At 48.9% G+C, this 18,823-nt stretch overlaps 5 protein-coding genes across 5 annotated transcripts; 3 read left to right on the top strand and 2 right to left on the bottom strand.

Moving 5' to 3' along the window:
• Positions 1-537: 537 nt before the first annotated feature.
• FTJAE_4988 (d-3-phosphoglycerate dehydrogenase 2) lies at positions 538-2,267 on the bottom strand (the record flags this gene model as incomplete). Its single annotated transcript, XM_037351448.1, has 5 exons — positions 538-566; positions 623-806; positions 863-972; positions 1,025-1,812; positions 1,957-2,267. 5 exons carry the CDS (start codon positions 2,265-2,267, stop codon positions 538-540), a joined length of 1,422 nt encoding a protein of 473 aa, XP_037207997.1.
• Positions 2,268-4,622: 2,355 nt separating this feature from the next.
• Positions 4,623-6,161, bottom strand: FTJAE_4987 (nucleosome assembly protein; the record flags this gene model as incomplete). Its single annotated transcript, XM_037351447.1, has 5 exons — positions 4,623-4,673; positions 4,736-5,061; positions 5,127-5,861; positions 5,921-6,000; positions 6,115-6,161. The coding sequence occupies 5 exons, from the start codon at positions 6,159-6,161 to the stop codon at positions 4,623-4,625; spliced, it is 1,239 nt and encodes a 412-aa protein (XP_037207996.1).
• Positions 6,162-8,155: 1,994 nt separating this feature from the next.
• FTJAE_4986 (ATPase) lies at positions 8,156-12,589 on the top strand (the record flags this gene model as incomplete). The annotated part of the gene is made up of 9 exons (XM_037351446.1): positions 8,156-8,332; positions 8,400-10,550; positions 10,600-10,753; positions 10,804-11,136; positions 11,185-11,267; positions 11,320-11,454; positions 11,505-11,737; positions 11,786-12,255; positions 12,306-12,589. The coding sequence occupies 9 exons, from the start codon at positions 8,156-8,158 to the stop codon at positions 12,587-12,589; spliced, it is 4,020 nt and encodes a 1,339-aa protein (XP_037207995.1).
• A 1,646-nt stretch (positions 12,590-14,235) lies between these two features.
• On the top strand, positions 14,236-15,307 carry FTJAE_4985 (ubiquitin-conjugating enzyme E2 J1; the record flags this gene model as incomplete). Its single annotated transcript, XM_037351445.1, has 3 exons — positions 14,236-14,284; positions 14,372-14,669; positions 14,728-15,307. 3 exons carry the CDS (start codon positions 14,236-14,238, stop codon positions 15,305-15,307), a joined length of 927 nt encoding a protein of 308 aa, XP_037207994.1.
• Positions 15,308-15,906: 599 nt separating this feature from the next.
• Positions 15,907-16,275, top strand: FTJAE_4984 (uncharacterized protein; the record flags this gene model as incomplete). The annotated part of the gene is made up of 1 exon (XM_037351444.1): positions 15,907-16,275. The coding sequence occupies one exon, from the start codon at positions 15,907-15,909 to the stop codon at positions 16,273-16,275; it is 369 nt and encodes a 122-aa protein (XP_037207993.1).
• Positions 16,276-18,823: the final 2,548 nt, after the last annotated feature.

The raw sequence follows: 18,823 nt of genomic DNA, 5'->3' as shown, positions 1-18,823 counted from the left end.
CTCTCGATTCGCACCGGATTGATCCTATTTTGGTATTCTAAGTTGCGTTGAAGCTCAAATGTTTCTGTTCGTTGAATTCATCCATGCCATATTACTCCATACAGTGCCACCGACTAGCCCAACCAGTCGGTTTGCGAGCTTTTACCTTAACTTAATCAAGCACCAGCCGCAAAAACCAGCCCCCTTTTGATTTGATCCACGCTCAAGAATGGAGTACGTACCCATATCTGGCGTTTCCGACTCTTCTTGCATCATCCGTAGCAAAACCTCCTCCAGCCACGATCGTCAAGTCGCGTCATGGAGATTTGAATTGCTCATGCCTTCATTGACCTTAGCCAATGCATCAATGCGTCAACCGCGTCCGGGAATCAAGGACCGGATCAAAACGAACGGGCCCGCCCCCTTTATTTCCCCCTTCTCCATGCATTCAAAGTCCCGTGCGGTTGTTGGTCGCATCGCGTTTCTTTTTGCTAAGTTGTGGTAGTTCAAGGGTAAGGGTTGAACCTCACGACCACCAAGTGGTCCATGCCTCTTTTCTTAGTACAGGATACGGGTCATGATGCGAGCTGTGCGCGAACTGTCAGTTTATGGCATTGAGCTTGTCTCACTTGACTCGACTTACCGCTAAGAGCCTCGAGGCTGTCGTAGATGTCCTTGATCTGTTCATACTTGATACTGCTAATATCAGCCATGAGGTAGGCGTTGTCGCCTCTGCTGTCGGAAATCTGCTTGTCGACGTTGTGGTCGCCGAGAATCTCGTTGACCTTTCGGAGCACACCAGGAACGTTTCGGTGAATGAAGATGACCTATGATTTTGGATCAGTATTGAGTATGTCAAATTCGGGTTTCGGCATGGACTTACACGAGCGGTATCGGGCTCGTCGGAAGTCAGCGAACGGAGTTGGACCTCGGGGATGTTGACACTGCCCAGAGTGATACCCTGGTTAATGTAGCGAACCAGAGCCTCGCTGACTACGTGGATGTTAGTGATGAGTTCAATGTGATGTTCTAAGTGTGCACTTACCCTCGATACCAATGGCACGCTGAGCCTCCTCGGTGCTACCACCAATGTGAGGTGTCAGGATGAGGTTCCTCAAGCTTCGGAGGTCCTCGCCCCAGGCGTTGAGGTCGTTGGTGAAGTAGTCACCGTTGGCAGCGGGCTCGGCGGGGAAGACATCAAGAGCAGCACCAGCAACCTTGCCAGCACGGCTAGCCTTGATAAGGGCGGGAATATCGACAACGCTACCACGGCTGGCGTTGATCAGGTAGGCACCAGACTTCATCTGCTCGAACTGGGGGGTAGAGATCATGTTGCGTGTCTCGGGGAGATCAGGGACGTGGAGGGTGACAAAGTCAGCCTCACCCAAGAGCTTCTCAAGTGTAGGAACCTGGTTGGCAGTTCCCAGAGCCATCAGGGTAACAACATCGTAGTAGATGACGTTCATGCCCATAGCCTCAGCGAGGACGGACAGCTGAGAACCAATGTGACCGTAGCCAACAATACCCAGAGTCTTGCCTCGAATCTCCCAGCACTTGGAGCTGACCTTGTTCCAGGTGCCTCGGTGCATCTCGTTGGATCGATCGCCAAGCTGACGGGCAAGAACGATGATCTCGGCGATGACCAACTCAGCGACACTGCGCGAGTTGGCGAAGGGGGAGTTGAAGACGGCGATACCATTCTTGGCGGCGAACTCGAGGTCGACCTGGTTGGTGCCAATACAGAAGCAACCGATGACGAGGAGGTTCTCGGCCTGTCGGAGGACCTTCTCGGTGAGCTTTGTCTTGGAGCGAATACCGATGACTTGGACGTCACTATGATCACCATTTGTTAGTATTCATGGTGGGGTGCATGGAGCTCATGGGCGAGGGGCATTTGTGAACCCTTCGATGGAGGGGCATTGCACAACTTCACAAAAAAAAAAGTTGAGGGATGGCGGGGTATTTTTGCGAACTCACCGAATCTTCTCAATGAGCTGGTCCTCGGGGAGGGAGGTCTTGAGGGCCTCGACCTGGTAGCCCTGGGCCTTCAGGATCTCCTGACCGGTGACATTGACGTTCTCGAGAAGTAGAATCTTGATATCCTTGGTGTTGAAAGGCTTCAAGTTCTTGGGCGCGCCACGGTTAGGGAGGTTGGCGGTCCAGCTGGGAGGAGACTGGAAAGAAGCGAGCGGCGAGGTGGCCACGTTCTTATCCCAGCTGTGAGAGACCTCGCCGCGCTTAGCAGCAGAAGAGAGGTTGCTGGCGATGTTTTGAGGAGCTGGCGCCATGATGAAATGTGTCGACGGTCGCGGTCGGTGTGGTGTTGTTGGAGAAGGGTGGAGGGGTCGTAAAACAGCGGGGAGTTTGGATCCAGAGGGAGCAATTGGAGAGCTAGGTAAGATCGATTGATTGTGAACAGAGGAGGTATCAAATTATTGCCCGCTGTCTAAGAAAGGGAGAGATTATGGTGTGTTGAGAAATTAGAATACTAGGAAGAAACTCAGATGATCAGGAGGGGAGTCAATTGGTTTTATGATGCCACCAAAATCTACGTATGAGCTGGGCAACCTTAGTATGATGAGATGACTCCAGTCTAACCAGTGCTGACAATTCAGGTCGCGACGGGCCGGATGCAGCACCAGAATTCAGGCAAATAAACGTCTACCGACTTCCGCAAACTGACTCACCCTGGATATTCGATGCCTTCACTGCCGAATCAGAGGGCATCTACAAGTAAATAGAGCATTCGCTCAGGGTACCCTTGCGGCTCTGAGTCGCATTTACACTACATACATGAACGTGGGAGTGGGAACATTGCGGACGTGACACCTTTGGCATAGGAAAACTTTTTACGTACATTAGTCCGCTGTCGGCCACGAAAGAGCTGGCTCAGTATCCTTGGACCATTTATAACAAAGAAAACGAGGTCCAGGCCGAATATACCCTTCGGCGTTTTGGACTACCATGCCGCTAACAATACACTCAGCCCTGGACAGGACCACTTTAAAAAAAATTATGCTGTGACAGTGGTTGTCTGCTCACTTTGGCCCTTGACCGAGACCGGAAATGCCACCATGCCGTCACGCAATGGCGTCAATCTCTGCATCTCCCGGCGCCCGACTGCTAGGGATAGGTACAGCTGTGCGTTACCGCTTCTAGCAGTCCCGCTGGCGGAGGTGATTCCATTCGGTGTGCGGCATAATCGGAGGATATGCAGGCCGGCGCGGGATGCAGCGGAGCTGAGCGGCGGATGGACAGACGGACGTCCGTTTATTGGTTTCATCTGTCAATTCAACTTGACATTTCATCTTCTGTCGGTATATCTTGAAGCTAGGTGAAGTCTTGATATCCTTCCTCATAATTGGTCCCGGGTACGATCGAGTTGAGGGTTTGTAACTACCTTAAGTTAGCTATCGGATGATGATGTACCTCGTCCACTTATACCCGACTTAGGGGAGGAAAGAAAACTCAAAACCTCGCTCGTAAGTGACAAAAAAGACTTGGATAACTTGGTATAAGTGTAGTATGTAGGCTTAGGATAACTTTACGGAGTTTGTCTTGACATATGATACCAATGTCTAATGTTTTCTTGTTCCCTAAGGCTTACCCTATATGTTGCCAGTAAGGTATTGCTTCTATGACATTCCAGTTATATCTTTCCAAGGAAAGAGAAGGTTTAGGAAAACAGATCAATGATAGACTGATAGTCTTTCTTTAGTCATCCAAGGAGTCTCTTGCTTTGAAGGATACAGTATTGAAACTCTGTGGAAGTTTGAGTATTACAAGCAATAATGCAAAACGTCAACGACGAATGTAGGATATATCATAGTCAACACAACCTGTGTAAACAACATGACTCGCCATACTGTGACGTACATGCATGTCCCTGGGGCCACAACTGAGACATTGTCGTCGTGGCATCGGCTCCAAACATGTCTTGCATTTCCGTGGTGGTAATAACGATCTCACCGCATTTCGATAGACACAAGTATGCAGCCACTACGCCAAAACAAAGTAAACAAAGACAAAGACGAACAAACAAAAAGTACACAGACAAAGCCGGTAATATTACTGCAACAACATACAAATTATTGCATCATGGCAGAATCATTCTCTATATATTATGCACCTGGTAAAACCCTTGCACCCTTCCCTGCCCTGTAAGAACCAACCCTTCAGTCACTACCTTACATCCATGCCAGGAACAAAAATCAGCGTTATTTGCAAAAAAACAAAACACAAGACAGAGAACCCCTGAAAACGAAGTAAGAGAAAAAGGCTGCAAAAAAGAGGAGGGCAACATAATAATCGCGCGGGGCCGACTTGTGCCCTCTGGCTGTGTGTCTGTCTATCAACGTGGTTTCCAGTCCCAGAGTTTGCCTGCAAAAACCATAGGTTTTGTTTCTTGCAAACGATGCCTATCAAATGACGATGCTACCTTTTTTGTTCTGAAAAACGGCACCGGCTGGAACGCCGACCTGTTTCAACCGCTTCCCATTTCTGTAGCCTTTTTCTTCCCGTCGTTCACCGCCCACCCTTTTTCTTCCGAGTAGGTCGGTGACTTAGATGAAATCCTTAAACCCGATAAAAGCCAATCATGTCATGAGTCAGAATATGCGTTACGTCGCGCTCTATCGCGCCGCTCAGCTCTGTTTGCACTCAGCAGCCTCCTGCTTGGGCTTGCCAGACTCATCCTGCAGATAAAAGTTAGTTTAGTCCTAGATATCGACAAAGGGTTTGCTGCGAGGTAACGTACGTCGTCGTCAGACTCCTCCTCGTCATCGTTCTCCTCGCTCAGGTCATCCTCGTCCTCATCATCATCGTCGTCGAAATCGGCACCATCAAGCTCATCGTCCGAGATCTCCTCGAAAGCCAGAGCCTCACCGGTGAACCAGTCGATGGCGCGGGGGATGAGCTTCTCCTTGATGTCCTCACCGAGCTGGTAGTCGAGCTCGAGGCGCTCCTCGATGTCGGACTCGGCATCATCGTCATCGTCTTCGGTGGGAGCCTTGGGTGGCGAGAAGAAGTTGAAGAATGACTCGGTAGGAACGGTCTTCTTGACAATTCGGGTCTGCTTTGTGTCTAGAGTTGGGTTAGCCGCTAGATGCAAAGAAAAAAGGGGGTCAACCCCCAAAATCATCGCTTACTCTTGTTTCGCTGCTTCTTGCTCTCGACTCGGACAGTCAAGTCCTTGCCAGGCAACCACTCAATCTTGTCACCCTCAGCGTGGTCGTAGATGAAGTCACCACCGTAGCCACTCTCGTTCTGGTAGTAGTATGTCTTGGTAATGGTGGTGTTCTTGAAGAAATCGTTGGGGGCAAACTCGAAGATGAGACGGAAACCAGGCTTGTCAAGGTACTCCATGCGGATGTCAGTGAGGTGCTTGAGAGCAGCCTCATCACGGTCAGTGATCATCTCAGCGAGGGAGATCTGGTTCTTCATGGCAGAGAGCCAGAACTCAGGGATACCGGAAACGTTGTCGGGGACATCGGACTTCTGCTCAGACTTGGCAGCATCCTCAGTCTCGAGCTCATCGTCCTCCTCACCGGCCTTGATCTCCTCCTCAGTAGGCTCAGTCTTTCCGTTGATAATGGCGGAACGCTTCTCGTAGAGAGGAGAGAACTTGGCGAAGTACTTCTTCTCGAGCTGGAGAACCTCTTCTTGGAACTCAGCCTCGAGCTTGGAGTGGTCCTTCTGGATACCCTTGAGACCAGCGACACGTCGGCGGACGGGAGCGGGCAGGGACTCGATGTAGCCCGAAGATTGGCCCACGAGGGAGCCGAGGCGACCCTGAATCATCTGGATAAGCTTGGGGTTTTGGGCGAAAACTGAAGCCGCGGCGGCACGGTCCAGATCCTCTACAGCGGGGTTAGATGATGGTCCTGGTGTTGAAGGGATTGGTCCATGACAAGTCATGAAAAAACCAAAAAGAGACACTCACCCTCCTTGATACTAGCAACGCCCGGCTGTTGAGCGTGGGAAGAGATGGGAGCAGCAGTTGCGGGTGTGTTCTGAGGCGTACTGGTCGAAGGTGGGGTAGTTAGCATCGTGGATCGTGAAGCGGCGGGCAAGCAAAGAAACAAACAATCCAAGGCAGAAGATTGATATTGCAAGGTAAAGAAGGAAATAACTTACGGAGCCACGGCGTCCTGAGCACGCTTTCCACGAATGGGCTCGGCCATTTTGTCTGATAATGAAAGATCCGAATAGGCGCTTGTGATAAACGTCTTTTTGGGGACGAGGTGAGGTTGAGAGGAGAGGGATGAAAGGAAGTTGAGAAAGCAGCGGCCGTTGACGTTTGCTAAATTCTGGTGGGGGGCGATAAGTCTGAAAAAATTTGGGCACTGGGCTTGTACCTACAAAACAGAGCGAGTGAGCGAGACGGGAGTGAGAGAGTCACGGAGAAGAGAGAGGGCGGTAGGTAAAGGTAGCCCAGACTAGTAGTACTATGGAGGAGGTTCCCCTCGGTCGGTCCAGTCTCCTCTCTCACTTTTTGAACTTGTTGGGCCGCCCACCAAGCACCAAGCTCAACTGGTCGATCGCCTAACTAAAAAAAAAAAATTACCTGCCCAGCCCAGCCAAACTGTGTGAGAGGATCCAATGGGTCCCCCTCTCTCCTCTGGGCGGGCTCTACGGAGTAGGTACCTAATAGGTTTGAGTGTGGAGGCGCTGTGAGAGAGCGGAGAAGTGAGACAACAGAAACCCAAGGGAGCCCGGGGAGTGGAGGAGACCTACAGACAGCCACAGTAACACAGTGCATCTCCGAACGTGTTCACACGAGGCCACACAACTGCAATATGCATGTACCTTTCTTTAGACTTTGTTTCCATCCTGTGGCGTCGCACAGGGATTGGATGCGTGATTCTCTCCGACTCATCCATTCGCAGTACGTACAAGGGAAGCACTCGCCACAATCTAGACGGATTCCAGAACACAACACTTTCTGATCCCTTGCCCATCAAAGTAACCCTTCCCCTTCAGTCACTGGCCCTTCTTCTTTCAGTCACAAAGGTTCTGGAATGGTGGCGCCCCCAATGCTCAAACCAGGAACAACGACGACATATCGACGACATGCTGTTCATGTTCCTGAGAATGAAAGAAAGGGCTGATGAATAACTGTTGTGCCTTTGGCTTCTTTTGTTGACTAAATACACCCGGCCTCGCCCGAAAGGGAACACTCGGGTCTGATGGCTCATGGCATGGCTCATACATTTATAGCAAGGTACATACATAATCTCGGGGAACCGCTTCCAAGTTACATGTTACATCGAAGAGCATGAATCAAGCGAGGCCAACCCTACAACTTCTACTGGTAATAGTTCGCTTGTTGGACACGTAGGTGCCCAACCATCAAAAAGCAAAGGGCCACGGATGGATCCGAAAGAGTCCTGGAGCAAGAACATACCCCTTTGGTTCGGATAGAAGGGTTGAAGGACAAGCATATCCAACAACTCAACTGATGGTATCTCTCTGCCTACATACGCGTGATAGAACGTGGCTCGCACGCACTGTGACGGACCCTGCACGATTGGCTGCAGCTTTGGTGAATCTCCGATACCAACAAGTCGAGGGATGCGTCACGAATCGCGCGCGCCCTTGTATCGTGAAGGAGGAGCGGGTTGTTTATGCAGCATCCTATTCGCCCACCACTTCTTTGTCTGTTGACAATAGATAGATAAAAAAAGCGGTCGTCAAAGTGGTCAAACAAAGAAGCGGATGGCATTCACAACTAGATGCTATAGGTGGACAGCAACCCCAGACCCAGACGAATTCTTTGCCGAGGAACCTTGCTCATAAAGCACCACAATCAGGAAACAATTTGACGTAGCCCTCGAGTCAGCACGCTGGCCAATCCTGTAGTCCTATGGACATCCTAAGTTAAGCCAGTAGATAACTGCTTGTCATCACCAAACTTTCAGAATTATTGACGTTATGGCCTGAACCATCTCTGTTCTCAGCCTTGCATCTCTTGTACTAGAAACAGACCAATGATGTATAGCGGGGCCAGCTCGGCATATCGGTATGACTCTCCGGGTCAGCCTTGGTCAGGGAACGAGCGCTGAGCCAACCAACGACGTAATTGGGCGACCTTCAACTTATACGCAAAATTCTTATCTCGACTTTGTTTGAGGATTTGTTTGTGTATCATGCGAACCAATTTTCCTTAAACGAATTGATGGATGAAGACGCTCCTCTTAGCCCGGAGCCGGGCCAAGATCATGGCCATCGCCGCCATCGCGCATCTAATGCCAATGCCAATGCCAATGGCAACGGTCGCGCCGGACTCTATCGAATGAGCTCTAATCAGAGCAGGTCGAGCATCTTTGAAGATGTTGAGATGGCGCATGAGGAGGTAACTATCAAATACTCAAGCCATTGCCATTGTATGATCGTAAATACTAACGATCTGTCCTTATCAGCTCTTCTCTGGTCCCGTTGCCGAAAGTCTTCCCACCAGTGTCTCATCATTTTTCCATCGACGACCTCGCGCCGATTCGACTGCCAGCTTTGCCTATTACGATGACGATAACGAAGGCTTTCCCGACGATGACGACGCCGAGAGTGTAGCTGTGCAGAGCATTGCTGGCGATTATGTCCGGCGCAGCGTTTCAGATATCGGAGACTTGGAATTTGGTGTTGATGGTGCCGAGGAATACGACGAATCCCCAGAACGAGACTATCGCATTTCCGAGGACAACTATGCCCTGCGCAGACATTCATCCGCATACTCTCGCCATTCGGTAAACGCCCATCTCTTGCGACGAGATAGTACAGCCACTGCTGGAAGCTTTCGTCGCCATGGACGTGTCAGTCAGAAAGTTTATCTAGAAAACGAAGATCTCACCATTGTCATCGCCGGTTTCAAGACAAGCAAGATCGGCTCTGCGATCTATATCTCTTTGTGTATCCTTACCTGCGGTCTCGCTTATCTCCTCTTCCGATGGCTGCCCCGGTGGTACGTTGGTCTGCTTGGACAAGCAACCTCGCTTGGAGAGTGCGAATGGGTCGTGATAGAGAACCAGTGGGGTGAACTTGTCACTATGGATGTTCGATCTCAAATTTATGGTCGGTCTTTGTCAACAGTCTTTGGCCTACCAGAGAAATTCTACTCTGATGCATTGGACGAGGATGTTGACCCTATCATTGACGACCTGCGAACACTGGATTACCGCTACATTCGACTGTGCTTCCACCCTCTCAAAGACAAGTTTATGCTGTTTAATGGCTGGAAAGACCCTAACTGGACCGATGTGCGACTGACTCGTGCTGGTCTGGACACTGATGAAAGGGGAGTCCGTGAAGTTGTCTTTGGCAGCAACCTCATCGATATCGAGCAGAAGACAACCGGCCAGCTTCTAGTGGACGAAGTTTTGCACCCTTTCTACGTCTTTCAGATCGCCAGTCTTGTCCTATGGTCTATGGACAGCTACTACTATTATGCGATTGCTATCTTCCTCATGTCGGTTGGTAGTATTGCTGCTACCCTCATTGAGACTCGGGCTACCATGAAGCGCCTCCGCGAGATTTCCAGATTCGAATGTGATGTGCGAGTTCTGCGAAACGGTTTCTGGCGATTCATCAGTTCAAGTGAACTGGTGCCCGGAGATGTCTACGAATTAAGCGATCCCAGTTTGACACAGTTTCCCAGTGATAGTCTTTTGCTCACTGGTGACTGTATTGTCAACGAAAGCATGTTGACTGGTGAATCTGTCCCCGTTTCGAAGTTGCCTGCCACCGATGAAACTTTGCGTACAATGGATCTGGGAGCGTCGTCAGTTACCCCTGAGACCGCCAGACACTTCCTATTTTGTGGTACGAAGATCATCCGCGCCAGAAGGCCTCAGGAAGACCAAGGGGACGACGCCGTTGCGCTAGCCCTCGTTGTCCGGACTGGTTTCAACACTACAAAAGGCGCCCTGGTACGATCGATGCTGTTCCCCAAGCCGTCTGGTTTCAAGTTCTACCGTGATTCATTCCGGTACATCAGTGTCATGGCTATTGTTGCTGCTATCGGGTTCTTGGCTTCATTGGTCAACTTTATCAGACTTGGTCTCGCATGGCATCTCATTATTGTGCGAGCGCTCGATCTCATCACAATTGTCGTGCCCCCTGCCCTGCCTGCAACTCTGACAATTGGTACCAACTTTGCTCTCAGTCGACTGAAGAAGAAGCAGATTTTCTGTATCAGTCCTCAGCGAGTGAATGTTGGCGGAAAGATCGATATCATGTGCTTTGACAAGACAGGAACCTTGACGGAAGAGGGACTGGATGTTCTGGGAGTTCGAGTCGTTAATCGCGACTCGAAGAAATTCAGTGAAATTGTGACTGAGCCTCAGATGCTCTTGGCTGAAGCCACACGACAGAACGCCCAGGATACTTACCGCGCTGCGTTGCACACTATGGCCACCTGTCACTCTCTGCGGTCCGTTGATGATGAGCTTGTCGGAGATCCACTGGATCTCAAGATGTTTGAGTTCACACGCTGGACATACGAAGAAGGAAAGCAGAGTGCCTCTGAGGAAGATGAGGAACAAGGTGGACTGGCGCCCTCTATTGCACGACCCCCTAATGTATGGCCCCTGCGGTGACCGTCGGAAACCGATTACTGACATTTTGCAGAGCAACATTGAGCTTGGAGTCCAGAAGTCTTTTGAGTTTGTTTCCAACCTGCGACGCGCCAGTGTCATTGTTCGACAATTTGGTCAGAAGAGTGGTGACATCTTTGTTAAGGGAGCCCCTGAGGCAATGAAGGAGATCTGTCGCCCTGAAAGCTGTAGGTGTTCTAACAGTACTGTAAGGTTCAAACTGGTTAACTCCCCACAGTCCCAGATGATTACGACGAGCTCCTGTCTTGGTATACCCACAAAGGCTACCGTGTTATCGGTGTCGCCAGCCGGCATCTCAAGAAGCTTAGCTGGGTTAAGGCTCAGAAGATGAGCCGAACTGAAGTTGAGAGTGATCTCGACTTTGTTGGTTTCATTGTTTTCGAGAACAAGCTTAAGCCCACGACTGCCGCAGTTCTGGATGAGCTTCTGGCATCCAACATTGGCGCAGTCATGGTAACTGGTGACAACATCTTGACGGCCATCAGCGTGGCCCGAGAGTGCGGTCTTATGGATCGAAAGGCTCATTGTTTCGTGCCACGCTTCATTGAGGGTACGTTTCAAAGTTATGATCTTGTCGAAACTATTCTAACCTGACCAGGTGATTTCCGTAATGCGGAAGCCAAGATTCAATGGGAAAGTATCGACAACAATCTGTACCACTTGAATGAAAAGACCTTACTTGTAAGTTCTTATTGTACCCGCGACCATAATGGATCACGACTAACATCAGCAGCCCCTCCCCCCTCCTCCAGAGGCTGATGCTTCACTGCCTTTCGAGATCACCAGCCTTCGTAACTATACTTTGGCTGTCAGTGGTGACGTGTTCCGATGGATGGTTGACTTTGCGTCACCACAAGCACTTCAACGGGTTAGTATCTCATTCTCCATCTCCTGTTGACCCTGCTAATAAGCCTTTAGATGCTCATCAATGGTAAAGTGTTTGCCAGAATGTCCCCTGATGAGAAGCATGAGTTGGTCGAGAAGCTGCAGAGCATCGATTACACATGTGGCTTCTGTGGTGACGGAGCAAACGACTGTGGTGCTTTGAAGGCTGCAGACGTTGGCATCTCTTTATCTGAAGCAGAAGCTTCCGTGGCAGCTCCTTTCACTTCTCGGGTATTCGACATCCGCTGTGTCTTGGAAGTCATCAAGTAAGTTGAGAGAAGCAAATTGGTTGAAGTAGTCTAACAATCCTTTAGGGAGGGCCGAGCCGCTCTGGTCACAAGCTTCAGTTGCTTCAAGTACATGAGTTTGTACTCAGCAATTCAGTTCACATCAGTCACATTCCTTTATGCCAGGGCTTCCAATTTGGGAGATTTCCAGTTCCTCTTTATTGATCTCGCGCTTATTCTCCCGATCGCCATCTTCATGGGATGGGCGGGACCTGCTCCAAGACTTTGCCGCAAGCGACCTACTGCGGACCTGGTCTCACGAAAGGTGCTCACGCCTCTGTTGGGATTCATGCTTATTTGTATCTTCTTCCAAGCTGTGACTTATGTCACTGTCAAGGAGCAGCCCTGGTATATTCCTCCTGTGGTGCACAAGGATGAGCCTAGTATTGAGAACTCACAAAATACGGCACTCTTCCTGTTCTCTTGCTTTGAGTATATCCTTTCGGGAGTTATTCTTAATGCTGGACGCCCATTCCGACAACGGACCACACAAAACTGTAAGTCTTCCCACTTACCACCTTGTTAGTCAGAGCTGACCACATTTTAGGGCCATTTGCCATAACCATCTCTATCGCCCTCTTGATAACTGTCTACATGATCCTGACTCCTGCTCAATGGGTCATCGACCTGATGCAGTTGACAGACATGAGCTGGGATTATGAACTGTTCCTGATTGGATTGGGTATTGCCTACTTTATCGTCGCATGGGCTTTTGAGCACTTCCTCGCGTTGAGACTGGCTCGATTGATAGGCTCAGTCAAGCAGTCAGTGACTGGCAAGGCCAAGAAACGCAAAGAGTACAAGGTGATTGCAGAAGGTTCTCGGATTTAAACTGGAGGAAAACAAGCAAGTTGCATAGCGATTGGTTGAGGGCAGACTTATGTTTGTGAGTATTGATTGGAGCTGTTATAGAGTATAAAGACTGCGAAGGAAGCGTGAAGCGTTTCGTCTCATTAGAAAGATCGAAATACAAGAGGCTTGGTTGGATAAAAGACCAATGCCTGAATTTTCATGGACATGTTTGCAGAACCAATTCTTCGCTGTGCATACTAAGGATCTGAAGGTCACAATAATGCGCATTGTGCCACTGGGAGCAGTTTTTCCCCAGAAACAAATGAGTTCCTGATATTTTGGATTCCGAATTTTCCATCAATGGGAATGCAATCGATGATAGGGAACATGATATGTTGGCACTCGGAATATCATGCGCATCACTTCGGAACTGTCATTTGATCTTTTTCTTTAATTTGAGAGCCTTTTCTGCCCTATATACACCGCATTGAACCGCCTTGTCCTCTAATATCGACGCCCAATGACTTCTCTGTTGTAATTGTCGCAGGAATAGAAGTAATCGTATATGGTAATCGTTTAGTGGTCCCAAGGGTGCTTGAGGCCAAGGAGAACGGCACCTGGAGCATGTGTTAGCCATTGATCCTTTGAACCAACACCTCACAAGAAAGTGAATCATTAAAGACGTACCATCCTTCTTTGCCCTGTACATAAGCTGTTTTGTTTCATTAGCAATCCATTCGTCTAAACGTTGTAACCATGGCTTTGATGCTCTAATCTGCGATTCAAAGTCGCAAGGTTCCAGGTTGACTCACGAAGAACCACATGCCAGCGCCTAGAGCTGTCGCGGTGAATCGGTAGATACGGGGAACGTGAGCCACTGGGGGCTTAGGAGGGCCGTTGAAGCTGTGGTGACCGTGACCAGCCATGATGAAATCAGATGTGATAGTCGCTCGTTTCGGGGTTCTGGACTGCACAGATCGGGGTGTTAGCGGGAATTGGACTTTGGCGAGATACTGAGACGAGAGATATAGCGCGATTGACGTACGTAGAGACCGAATTGAGAGTCGTGGACGAAGCGACGAGGATACTGATGATACGGCAATGGTCAGTCGTGATGGAGTCGTTGAACCGGGCCAATTCGGTGATGGCTCTGCTTAGGTAAGGGAAGCTTGTGATTGGGTGAGCCCGCTATGGGGTATTTTACGGTTTAGTGCATGCGCATGCTAATAGTGGATAGAGCGCTGTATAAGAGCCCAGCCCGTATTGCGTGCATCATCATGAGTGGGGTTCCGCCCACTCTAGTTCCGGCAATCAATCATAGCGACGAGACGAGGCATCCCATAAGATAACTTACCACCTTGCGTTTGCGTTTTACAAGAGCTTCGTTGACTTCGTACCTAGAATAAGCTTACTTTCATTTTCTCAGCCTGAATCCATTATTGCCACTCGAATCTCTATCGTTACTTTCAAGCTGAAAACCTTAATATTTCAACTTCCACGTTGTCCTTCGCAAGCTATCGATCCGATAGCTGGCTTCCTTGAGCGAGCTCCCCACGTTCGCCAAGCAATAACCGTCTAGAGCAATCATCCATCCAACGACATATACATATACATATATATCTTTCAAAGGAGCTTCCAATTTTGTGGCACGAAACACGCAAGCGAACGTTGCAAACATCTTCGTCATGGCGACTCCAAAGTTCAGCTCGAAATCGCCTACGATTAGACGAATACGTAAGTGGCCAGCTCCAAAACATACAACACAGATGCTGGAGCATCGTCGCCTCGAATCATCGACCCCATAACTAACTCGAGAAATAGTTCGTGAAGCAGCCGAAATTTCCAACTCCCCTTCTGCCGATTACACAGCCGAGCCTCTCGAATCCGACCTGTTCGAATGGCACTTCACACTCAAGGGGCCACCCAACTCGGTCTACAGCAACGGCATCTATCATGGTCGCATAGTTCTCCCACCCACGTACCCGCTTCGACCGCCTTCTTTCCGCTTCATGACACCAAGTGGTCGATTTGAAGCCAATCGTGAGATTTGTTTGAGTATCAGTGGTCATCATGAGGAGACGTGGCAACCTGCATGGGGAGTACGGACAGCTCTTGTAGCGTATGTTTTCCTCCTGTCCTTGGAAGGCCTGCATTAGCTGACATTTCATCTTGTATAGGCTCCGAAGTTTTATGGAGACGGATGCTCGTGGCCAGCTTGGAGGTCTTGAAACCACTGACGCAGTGCGACAACGTCTTGCCAGCGAGTCACCGGCATTTAAATGCGCAACGTGTGGCAAGACAAACGGCGAGATCATCAAGGAATGCGAAGAGCGAGCAAAGGAAGCATCGTCGTGTGCACAGGAAGTCGAGATCCCAAAAGAGCTGAACATGGGATGGCGAGATGAGATGGGAGCCAAGAAGGAGGGCGAGAGCAAACCCGAACAGACGAGCGACGACGCAGAGACCGCTCAGCTTGCAGAGGGATTCGTTCAGACCGCGCCAGATGCTGACACGGCTGCCAACGATTCTTTGGCCCCTCAACCACCTGCAGAGAACCCAAACCCCGCTCCGACCCGGACTACACCCCTCCCCGTTCCGGCGGCTCAAGGACTTGTACCACAGGCTGCAGCGCAGGCGCAAGCGCAGCAAGCTCGAAGGGCAACAGACGACGGTGTTCCTCTGTGGCTTGATCGAACTATCGTTGTTTTGGTGGTGCTTTTGGTGGCCCTCGTTCTCAAGATCATCTTTGCTGTGTGATTGCGAATTATAGGTTTTCGTATGTTATTGTCGGCATGGCGTATGGTGTTTTCACATGATCCAGTCAGCAAGGGGCGAATTAGATATCCGGTCAATTTGAGTCTGATGTGACTACCGTCCCGAACGTGAGGCAGACGTCTTGTGTACTATTAACGTTGCTCGAATATCCAACCCCAGTGAATAGACGACTTTGGTCCACTCGATTGGTAGAAGAGGCAGACTTTGTTGGGGCATTCTAGTCTTTTGGATGCGATGCAGTCAAACACATTGGAATTTTGTCTCTCAGATAGGGGCTTTGCTGTGGCCACAGAAGCATCAGCATTCACGACAGGCCAGACTCACCTGGAAGTTAATGTTCCTGGCGCCCCGATAACGAGAACTCGAAGGCGTTTGCGATAGATGTGTATGTGCGCAGGCTGAACCTTGTTTCAACAAAAAATATAAAAGACACCGATACCCCTATCGGTAAAGTCAAATATACCTGCCGACGCACAATTTTCTACGGTAACCTCCTGTCCATCTCTATCATGTTTGGCCGTCAACATAACCGCTTCTATAGAATACCTCACCTATCCTACCTACACATAAACACCATCAAAATGACCGACACTGGTCCTGAAGCCCCCCGCTTCCAAGTCTTCCTCGACCCCTGGAAGTTAAGGATGGCCAATCGCGGGTATTACATCCAGTCCAAGATTCTACACGTCCCCGATCGATTCGGTTTCTTCTCTGGTGGCCCACCTTGGCTCCAGGTAATGGATGCTGAGTCTTTCACCAGGCTACTGGCGTATTTAGCTATCCTGGGCACCTTGGAAGCATTGATCCTTGCTTATTTTTGGCGGAACGAATCCTTTGAAAGGTTTATGGTCTATGAGTTTTTGGTGACAAACTGCGAACTCATCGTGGGCGTCTGGATTATAGGATGTGTCGCCCATTACACCAAGCGTGGTCACGACGAAGGGTCCTGAACTGCGAGCACTGTCTTCTAAGAGAAAGTCCGAGGCAGTGATGAGTTGGTTGAGGAGGAGAATCACAGTTGATATGATTGGTGGTGTAGTTATGGCTGACATGCAAGACCCAAGAGGCCGTCGCTGTTCAGTCTGAGACCGATGTCATAATCCAGTTTGCAGCAAATTTTGGTACATACGACCATACCTACCAGAAAATACGGGATCCCGTCCGCTCTCCCATAGTCAAGCTGGTAAGGGGCGGATTAGTAGTTGGGTCGGTGNNGCTGTTGTATGTTTTTGCTGATTGCAGAAACTGTCACTTTTCTTTTTACTCTTTTAATCACAAGGAGAATGCTAGCCTATCTTTAGAAGAGGTTGTGGTAATCTCATCCTAAATTTATGATAAATGGATCCTAAGTTATATGTAAATATCCTAAGTTTAGGATCTCTAGTCCAAGTCACTGGATCATTTTCGACTCCTTTTATCCAACAGCTTTCACTGGTATCAAGTGACAAGTAAAACAAAAAGATGTTAACTGGATGAACATGCAACTGGACTACAGAAGACCTCTATCTTGATTTCTCAGGATTGATCTGTCAGAGAACCTTTCTGTCTGTCTTTGCATTGGGTGGCCGGCCTTTATATGCTTGGACATGCCTGATGCATTCTTGAAGAACGTTGACACTTGATGTTGGTGCCTGGGGACGGGGGACATCAAGTTTTAAAGGCCTTCCCCCCGTCTCGAATTTTGAACCGGATTATTTCTGTATGCGGACCGTTTGTAAAGTGAACTCGCTTCGGTCCTTGGACAAGGAGAGAGCGGATCTGTGCAGCTGCGCTGGTGACTGACTTGACTGTATGCATTCTGTCCGACTCTGCTAAATGACATTGACTGATGGAGCCGTAGTCTAATACTCTCGCCTTGGAAGGACTGGCTCTCTTCGTTGGCCATACTATTCCACTGCCTGTCTGCCAGTTTTTGACATTGTCAGGGTTCTCTCCTACAGGGCTGCTTGCATATTTTATATTATAGTCCGCAGAAGAAGTTCTGAACCAAAGGAACACAATGCAGATCCTCTGAAGGAATATTAATATCTTGGTAACGTCAGTCGGCTATAATCTCCTTAGAAGCTGAAGGTCGGACTGATACATATGCCACAGAAGCACAATACTATCAGGGGTTATGCCGGTTTCATTGAGCTTTTCGGCGATTTCGTGGACATCCAGCTTCTGTAGTTGTTGACGGGAAGCATCCAATCGCCGAGATTTAGTGGGATGTTGTAATATATAGATATGGAAAGCGTGTCTTGCTGTGAGATGCAATATTGGTTTCTGCGTTTCTGCCATGACGAAGTTAAGTCGAGACGTCGATCTCAGATCAGTTGCTGATGAAATGGCTCTTCCTGGAAATTTCTGGGTCAAGTTGACGAGGACGAGAGTTTCTCCGGAGACCCTTCTGATGACGGTGATCCATCTATATAGCAGAGCTCCTGTAACTATGTACCATATCTCAGCTGTAAAGGGGCAAACCTTCACTGTCAATGCCGCCTGGCCGCTTACATGTCTTTCGTCATGACCTCGCTGCTCCCCAGCCGCGGTTTCAAACGTACTTCTGAGATTCTGTACGATGATGAAGCTCCAGTCACCAAAAGTCAGCTTGATCGATCACCTGAAAGGCATGTACTCACCGTGTCATAAGCATGATAATTATAGCCCCATATGATTTCAGGGGCCTCGAGAGGTTAGCATCTTCAGACTGAGAAGAGTGAACGAGGCAGCAAATATGTCACTGCCTATGCCACAGACATCTTATTTTCGGTCTCATTTTCTCCTTTCTGAGAGTTACTCCCAGTTTCGGGACAGTTCTGCTCGAAGTGGAACATGTGTTGCTCAACTGCCTCTCAATAGTACGTAACCACCGGCCTTTTGCTTGGCCTTTACTGCTAGAGTTGTGTGCGAATATATATATAAAAGCAGGCGAGACTATAAAAGGGAATTTGAGATGAGATGGGAAAGGAATGAAAACAGAAATGGGGGGAAGTCGCGATTTTATACCTCAAATTATCAAGTTTGCGAGTTGTTGTCAGCTCAAGAGCATTTACTAATATCATTATCGATTTGCTTCTACTGTTTTCATTGCTTTATAGCTAGATCATGTCAAACTCTCAGTTTCATATCTAGAAAAGTGCAAAGTTGGTGTTTATATGACTGCTTGGTCAATCTTCATAAAGGGCAAACTTCACAATATTTGACACTGGGCAATATTAGATGATTGGCTATAGGACACCTGGACACAAACAGTAAATATCACAAAGGCAATCACTTTGTTTCTTGCTGTACACATCTGTTGGACCTAATTACTCTCAAAGCGTGACAAATGTGAACCAAGCGAGGAAGAGCAACACCAAAGCGTGTAATTCACGTTGATGCTAACAATTGTGGATGAAAGTGATGTTCGCCCTTTTACATAAGACACAAAGTTGTGACAATTGTATCTTCTAGAAATAATAATTACTATAGCAAACTATAATGGTTTGACTTTCATCCCTGTTTCCTGTCGGGGAT

This window comes from Fusarium tjaetaba (genome assembly GCF_013396195.1).
Source record: "Fusarium tjaetaba strain NRRL 66243 chromosome Unknown NRRL66243_c0000092, whole genome shotgun sequence".
NCBI lineage: Eukaryota > Fungi > Ascomycota > Sordariomycetes > Hypocreales > Nectriaceae > Fusarium > Fusarium tjaetaba.
This window is presented reverse-complemented; position numbering and strand designations above follow the sequence as displayed.